An 8,111-nucleotide genomic window follows, 5' to 3' on the forward strand; every position below is an offset into this window, starting at 1 on the left:
CCACCTAAGTCAGACACACAAAGGGGAGGCAAGCGCAATGTCTCACAAGCCCGCTAGGTGGCGCAAGCATCTGGCGTTCAATTGCGGTGGATGAGGCTCTGGCGTGCCAATTCTATCTCTCACTCTCTCTAAAACAAGTAAATAAATAAAAATTAAAAAAAAAAAATAGAGACTGAAAGGAGAGATCCAGTTAAGGTCACACAGCTTGAGGGACGATGCTGAACTCCTGTGACACTGCTCCCGCTGGTCACAACCAGGGCGAGGCCAGCACTCCCTCCCAGCTATGGCCAGAGCTGCTGACATGTCCCCTGGGGCTGGGCCAGGGCTGGCTTTTGTTTCGCCAGCTAGCTTGCTGAATTGGAGTTTTGTCTCCAGGGGCCCCTCTCCCCTTCCTGCCTATAAGAGCCTGACCTTAGCCAGTCCTGGTTCTGACATGGACTCTGGGCCCATCTTGGTAAGTCTGGGTTGGAGATAGGGAGAGGGTTGAGCTCTAGGGGCGTACAGAGCAATGTCCCTCTTGCCCTGAATACTACTGTCATCTTCTGAGAACCTCCAAATGCCCAGACAGCTGCCCGTGACCCTCGCCCAAACCCCAAGCCTTTCTGTTATGTAGGGATCCGCATAGCCCACGAGATGGCCTGTGCTGTGTTTGAGACGCCCTTAGCGGACCACTTTGGTCCTTAACGGTGCCATGTATCCATTACCCTCCAGCCATGGTCCAGGGCTGGAGGCCATTGTACCCCACATAGGTTGATTCTGAGATGGCCATGGGGCCAAGAAGGGTGGTGTTGGTCTCAGACGGAAGGCATGGGAAAGGGACTCCACCCTCAGCCCAGGTGCACCTGGGTCCCTCCTGGGTGCCGACCCCGCCCAAGGCAGCCTTCAGGACGGAGCGGAGAGTCGGGCAGAGGATGACCACGTGCTTCTCCTGAGCAGGACAGCAGCAGTATGGCTCTGCAGTGCACCAAGTCGGCGGGACACTGGAGGGTAGGGAGAGGCCTTGGGACCTGGCGGAGGGCGGGAGGAAGTCACCTACCCTCCTTCCCCCACGCCCCTTCCGAAGAATCTCCCCTGGGGAGGGGCACTGCCTGTCCTCTGCACGAAGTTCAGAGTGGGCAACAACTTGCCCAAAGTCACATACAGCTTGGGTTTGAACTTGGGTCTCTTCTCTCTCTTCTCTTCTCTTCTCTTCTCTTCTCTTCTCTTCTCTTCTCTTCTCTTCTCTTCTCTTCTCTTCTCTCCTCTCCTCTCCTCTCCTCTCCTCTCCTCTCCTCTCCTCTCCTCTCCTCTCCTCTCCTCTCCTCTCCTCTCCTCTCCCCTCTCCCCTCTCCCCCTCCGCCCCTCTCTCCCTCTCCCCCTCTCACCCTCTCCCCTTCCTTTCCCCCCCCTCTCCCCTTCTCCCCCTGTCCCGTCCCCTCTCCCCTCTCCCCTTCCCTTCCCTTCCTCCCCTCCCTCCCCTCCCCCTCCCTCCCCTCCCCTCTCCTCCCCTCCCCTCCCTTCCCTCTCCTCCCCTCCCCTCCCTTCCCTCTCCTCCCCTTCCCTCTCCTCCCCTCTCCCCTCTCCTCCCCTCTCCTCCCCTCTCCTCCCCTCTCCTCTCCTCTCCTCTCCTCTCCTCTCCTCTCCCCCTTCCTTTCCCTTCCCTTCCCTTCCTTTCCCTTCCCTTCCCTTCCCTTCCCTTCCCTTCCCTTCCCTTCCCTTCCCTTTCCCTTCCCTTCCCTTCCCTTCCCTTCCCTTCCCTTCCCCTATCTTCCTTCCTTCCTTCCTTCCTTCCTTCCTTCCTTCCTTCCTTCCTTCCTTCCTTCTTTCTTTTTCCCGAGGTAGGGTCTCACTGTAGCCCAGGCTGACCTGGAATTCACTACGTAGTCTCAGGGTGGCCCAGAACTCAGAGATCCTCGTACCTCTGCCTCCCGAGTGCTGGGATTAAAGGCGTGTGCCACCACGCCCGGCTGAACTTGGGTCTTTTGATCCCCACCTTTGGGCCACTGCGTACTGTCTTCCCGCCAGATTTCTTTGGCCACTCCTGCGTTGGAAAGGTTGGACACCCGGTGTGGTGGTGCACACCTGTCATCCCAACACTAGGATGGCTGAGGCAGGAGGATCACGAGTCCAAGGCCAGCCTGGGCTCCACAGTGAGACCTTTCTCAAAACACAAGTGGAGGTGCCGCATGTCTTTAGTGAAAGCTGCCCATCCTCTACATAGGAACCGTGACCCTCTGCTCACCTGTCTGCCCTAAGAGTCACTCGCGTTTTCCATTCCCACTTTACCTGGTGGGCTGCACTCTGAGTCCTGGGTTAACCCTGTCCCCTGCAGGATTCTGACGCCCATGCCCCCCACCCCTTCTTTCCTACACAGATGGTGGTGTGGGATGAAGAAGGGTTCCAGGGCCGGCGGCACGAGTTCACGGCCGAGTGCCCCAGCGTGCTCGAACTGGGCTTTGAGACCGTGCGATCCTTGAAAGTGCTGAGTGGAGCGTGAGTCTGGGGAGCCCCGATGTGAAGTTTGATGGGGGGATGAAGGAAGGGACCTGGAGAAGAAAGCTAGGACTTTTACATGCTCCTAGCCCTGGCGTCCTAGGCTTTAAAATATTAACATTTTATTTATTTGAGAGAGAGAGAGAGAGAGAAAGGGAGAATGGGTGCACCAGGACCTCCAGCCACTGCGAATGAACTCCAGATGCATGTGCCACTTTGTGTATCTGGCTTTATGTGGGTCCTGGGGAATCGAACCTGGGTCCTTAGGCTTCCAGGCAAGTGCTTTAACCCCTGAGCCATCTCCCCACCCCTTCCTAGGCTTTAGCGGGATCTCAGGGGCCTCCTAAAGTGATGGGGAGTGTGCAGGACTGCTGTATCACCTTACCCAGTTTGTGCCCAGCCCAGCTGTAGAGTGCCGTTCATATGGTCCCTTGTCCATGGGGTGAGGCAGCTGTGTGGGGGCAGAGCCCTAGGGTGAGTGTTGGGTCTAAAAACATCCCGCATTGCTCTCACACACATCTTTGACACCAGCATTCTCCAGCAGCCCTTCCTGCAGCCCTGGGGCACTGCATCCAATCCAAAGCCATTGGCACATGTGACCCTTGGGGATTTGAAATGTGGACCGCATCGAGAACTGCATGCTTTTAATTTTTTTTTAGATTAAAAAACATTTTTATTTGTTTATTTGTTTGCAAGCACAGAGAGATAGAGAGAAGACAGACAGAGGGGATGGGTGTGCCTGGGGCCTCCCAGCCACTGCAAGCAAACTCCAGATGCATGCCCCACTTTGTACATCTGGCTTTACACGAGTACTGAGGAATCGAACCTGCGTTGTTAGGCAAGCACCGTAACCACTGAGTCATCTTTCCAGCCCCATAATTTTAATTTAATTAAATTATTATGTTTTGGTTTTTTGAGGTAGGGTTTCACGCTAGCCCAGGCTGACCTGGAACTTACTATGTAGTCTCAGGGTGGCCTCGAACTCACGTCGATCCTCCTACCTCTGCCTCCTGAGTGCTGGGATTAAAGGCGTGCGCCACCACGCCCGGCTAATTTTACTTTTTATTAAATCTGAGCTCAAATATATCTAGTTGCACATGGCCAATGGCTATCCTACTGGACAGAAGATTCTAGAAGGTTAGGAAGACTGAAAGGAGAGCAACAGTGGGTCATTCCGAGTCAAGGCTAAGCCTGTGTCGCCCAGTCACCTTGGCTGGTCCGTATACTTCTCACAGCAGGCTGTCTCTGCTCAGGGAGGAGACGGGGCTCACAGGCCAATGACCAGCTCCCTAGAGACACAGATGTCCGGCAGGCTGACCAGTGAGGCTGGCCATGACGGATTTAGTGCCTGTAGTGTGCACAGATGGCACACACAGATGGCACACACTGCCACCTGGGCCCACAGGGTGACGCCAAACCGAAGGGTCTGATAAGGGGTCCTCCCCCGCTTCTGATGGGGGAGCAAGGTGCATAGTCCCCCAACTCAGGGGAGCCAGAGGGGACAGGGGAGCTGACCAAGAGTCCTGTCCACATAACACGGTCTCAGTGGTTGCACGTACGCACACACGCACGCACACAGGCACGCACACAGGCACGCGCATGCGAGTGTGTGGTCCTCGGAGCAGCTGCCCGGGGCAGTCCCCGACCAACAGGACACAGGAAGCCACATGAAGAAGACTCTGGGCCCGGGAAGCCTTGCCATTCTTGCTTTGCCCCAGGTCTGGGCTGGGGCAGGAGTTCCTGGCTCTGGAATGTTTGTGGTCGGTTCTACCACCATGGTCACGGATGGACGGCCCCTCCCTGGGCCACGACAAAGTCAGGCAGGGCCACATGCTCCTGGGAGCACCGCGATCTCACGGAGACTCCAGGCCTGTTCTCAGGGGCCGCTTCCCTCTCACCCCTCTGTCCGCAGGTGGGTGGGTTTCGAACACGCCGGCTTCCAAGGGCAGCAGTACGTGCTGGAGCGGGGCGAATACCCGGCCTGGGACGCCTGGAGCGGCAACACGGCGTACCCCGCCGAGAGGCTCACCTCCTTCCGGCCTATCGCCTGTGCCGTGAGTCTTCCCCACAGCCTGGAACGCTCCGGGAACCAGGTCTCCCCGTTCCGACCTCTCACCCCTTCTCCATGCATGTGGCCAGAGCAGTCTCTCACCTCTGTGACCCTTGTTTTCTTCATCTTTAAAAAAATATATTTTATTTTTGTTTATTTATCTGATAGAGAAAGTGGGAGAGAGAGAGAGAGAGAGAGAGAGAGAGAGAGAGAGAGGGAGAGGGAGGGAGAGAATATGGGTATGCCAGATGCCAGGGCCTCCAGCCTTTGCAAACTAACTCCAGATGCATGCTCCGCCTTGTGCATCTGGCTTACGTGGGTCCTAGGGAATCAAACCTGGGTCCTTTGGCTTTGCAGGCAAATGCCTTAACCACTAAGCCACCCCTCTAGCCCTCTTCATCTTAAAAAAAAATTATTTATTTGAGAGAGAGAGAGAGAGAGAGAAAGAGGCAGATACAAAGAGAGAGTGGGTGCACCAGGGCCTCCAGCAGCTGCAAACACATACCAGACGCAAGTGCCACCTTGTGCATCTGGTTTACATGGGTCCTGGGTCCTTTGGCTTTGCAGACAAGTGCCTTAGCTGCTAAGCCATATCTCCAGCCATTTATCTTTTTATTTTTCTTTATTTGTTTGAGAGAAAGAGGCAGAGAGAGGGAAAGAGAGAATGGGCACACCAGGGCCTCCAGACCAGACACTGCAAATAAACTCCAGATGCATGCGCCCCCCGTGCATCTTGCTTACATGAGTCCCGGGGAATTGAACTGGGGTCCTTTAGCTTTGCAGGCAAATGCCTTAACTTCTAAGCTATCTCTCCAGTCACCATTCATCTTTTATTTATTTATTTATTTATTTATTTATTTATTTATTTATTTTCAAGCCAAGAGGAGAGAGAAAAAGAGAGAGAATGGGTACACCAGGGCTGCTAGCTACTGCAAATGAACCCCAGATGCATACACCATTTTGTGCACCTGATTTAGGTGGGTACTAGGAATCGAACTTGGGTCCTTAGGCTTTGTAGGCAAGTGCCTTAACCGCTAAGCCACCTATCTCTCCAGCCCTCTCTCGCTGTCTGTCTGTCTCTCTCACTTTCTCAAAAATAAAATATACATATTTTTTTTTTAATGTGTGTATCTGCCTCACAGGTGGGACTGTGAATGACATTTTTTAAAAAATTTTTTTTAATTTATTTATTTGAAAGCAACAGACACAGAGAGAAAGACAGATAGAGGGAGAGAGAGAGAATGGGCGCGCCAGGGCTTCCAGCCTCTGCAAACGAACTCCAGACGCGTGCGGCCCCTTGTGCATCTGGCTAACGTGGGACCTGGGGAACCGAGCCTCGAACCGGGGTCCTTAGGCTTCATAGGCGAGCGCTTAACCGCTAAGCCATCTCTCCAGCCCAGTGAATGACATTTTTATTTTCTTATTCAGTCATAGCAGGGATTTTCTCCCTGAATTTTGGATGACTGAATGGTACTTAGGGCGTTCTCTTGTAGTGTTTGAGTGTGGACATGACAGTTTGTTCACCTGCTCTGCTCATGGCCAGCGCATCCGCAAGTACAGGGAGCTGTGAGGAGGTGTGGACTCATGGTAGGAAAACGAGGAGGCTTTCTAGAACAACATCCTTGCAGACTTCCCTCATCCCAGGCAGCTCCTGATTCCATTTCATCCTCCAACAAGCTGGCAGGGGTGTATAGCTGGTTCTGTTTCATGGCTGTGGAAACGGAGGCTCAGAAATGTCGTGTGGCCGTCTGAGCTCTGCCACCAGCAGTGAGGGCCAGAATGAGGACCAGAAGCCAGATATTCATGTCTTTCTTTCTCCCTCCCCTCCCCTCCCCTCCTCTCCCCTCCCCTCCCCTCCCCTCCCTTCCCCTCCTCTCCCTTCCCCTGCTCTCCCTTCCCCTCTCCTCCCTTCCCCTTCCCCTCCCTTCCCTTCCCCTCTCCTCCCTTCCCTACCCCTCCCCTTCCCTTCCCCTCCCCTCCCCTTCCCTCCCCTCCCCTCCCCTCCCCTCCCCTCCCCTTCCTTCCTTCCTTCCTCTCTTTCTTCTTTCCGTTTTTCGAGGTAGGGCCTCAGTCTAGCCCAGGCTGACCTGGAATTCACTATGTAATCTCAGGCTTGCCTTAAAGTCAAGGTGATCCTCCTACCTCAGCCTCCTGAGTGCTGGGATTAAACACCCCATCTTCCCACCAGATCCCTGCTCCTGCACATCCTGGTCCTTTTCCTCCTTCCTTTCACGGTCACAGATATCATGCTTTCATCCCCAACATGTTTTCATTGCAGAACTTTCTGGAAGGGCAAATGACCTGTTGCCCACCGCCCTTCCCAAAGGTCTGGGAAGCAGGCTGATTTGGTAGATGAAGGTGCTATGCGCGGTCAACAATGGCCCCTGGGTGCCAGAGGCCACCTGGCCGTGTGACCCTGCTCTCTGTGCCCGTAGAACCACCGGGACTCAAGGCTAACCATCTTCGAGCACGAGAACTTCCTGGGCAGGAAGGGCGAACTGAGCGATGACTACCCGTCTCTGCAGGCCATGGGCTGGGACGGCACTGAAGTGGGTTCCTTCCACGTCCACTCTGGCGCGTAAGCGGACGCACGGCTCCTCTTGGCGGGGCGCAGACAGGATTTGGGGGGCGGGTTCGGGCTGCAGCATTCTGGAGGAGAAGATAGGGGCATAGGGGGCAGCCGGGGGAGGTTCCGGACAGCTGGAATCGGTGCAGTGGGGAGCTGCCCTGTCTCCCCATCTTGCTCTGTCTGTCTGGCACTGCCTGGCCTAGCTCCTTCCAGGTGAGGGCCGAGGTGGTGGCTTCTTCTTTACCATCCGGTCCTAGGGGGCGAGGACCCTGTCCTTCGTGATTCCAGACGAGGTTCCCAGATAGGTGCAGCTGGCCCAGCGTGTGTTTTCACACTCTGTTTGGATCCAGTCACCATGGGGAACGGGCCAGCTGAGCCCGAGGAAGTAAGGGTGGCCCCGGGGGCCTGTGGGCCAGCTACAAGCCGGCCAGGCAGAGTGGTGGACAGGGCACCAGAGTGCCTCTGGGCCAGCTGCTCGGAGGGGCATGGGCGCCTCGGGAGGGTAACTTGGCTGTCTCTCCCTTTTTCCAGCTGGGTGTGCTCCCAATATCCTGGCTACCGAGGGTTCCAGTACGTGCTGGAGAGCGACCACCACTCCGGGGATTACAAGCACTTCCGGGAATGGGGCTCTCACGCACAATCCTTCCAGGTGCAGAGCGTCCGCAGGATCCAGCAGTGAGCCAGCTGCTCAGGGATCCGGGCACCCGGCTTCTGGGCCTCAGTGTCCCCTGGGAGCCAACCTGCCCAGTCAGCGCAGGAAGCTGAAATAAAGAAATTCAAAACACCAGAGAGAGCCCAGCACCAACTTGTGCTTTTTGACGTTACTGATCATCCCCAAGAACCTGTCTCCTGCTTCATTAAACTTCTGCTCCTTGTTTTAGTTCTGATCTTTGCTTTTACAATATCTTATTTATTTATTTAGCTGCAAGCATAGAGGGGGGAGAGAGGCAGAAAGAGAGAAGGAGAGAGAGAGAGAGAGAGAGAGAGAGAGAGAGAGAGAGAGAAAGAAAATGGGCCCAT

General features: G+C 55.1%; 1 protein-coding gene across 1 annotated transcript; it reads left to right on the forward strand.

Moving 5' to 3' along the window:
• The first annotated feature begins 433 nt into the window (after nt 1-433).
• Cryba4 (crystallin beta A4) lies at nt 434-7,826 on the forward strand. The gene is made up of 6 exons (XM_004670946.2): nt 434-454; nt 937-987; nt 2,354-2,472; nt 4,385-4,526; nt 6,958-7,100; nt 7,623-7,826. The coding sequence occupies exons 1-6, from the start codon at nt 434-436 to the stop codon at nt 7,768-7,770; spliced, it is 624 nt and encodes a 207-aa protein (XP_004671003.2). The 3' UTR covers nt 7,771-7,826.
• Nucleotides 7,827-8,111: the final 285 nt, after the last annotated feature.

The sequence above is a fragment of the Jaculus jaculus genome, chromosome 13 (genome assembly GCF_020740685.1).
Source record: "Jaculus jaculus isolate mJacJac1 chromosome 13, mJacJac1.mat.Y.cur, whole genome shotgun sequence".
NCBI classification, from domain to species: Eukaryota; Metazoa; Chordata; class Mammalia; order Rodentia; family Dipodidae; genus Jaculus; species Jaculus jaculus.

Coding starts and splice junctions, on each gene's coding strand:
- Cryba4 (XM_004670946.2), top strand. CDS start 434: ATGGACTCTGGGCCCATCTTG. Junction 455..936: donor TGGACTCTGGGCCCATCTTG/GTAAGTCTGGGT, acceptor TCTCCTGAGCAG/GACAGCAGCAGTATGGCTCT. Junction 2,473..4,384: donor TTGAAAGTGCTGAGTGGAGC/GTGAGTCTGGGG, acceptor CTCTGTCCGCAG/GTGGGTGGGTTTCGAACACG.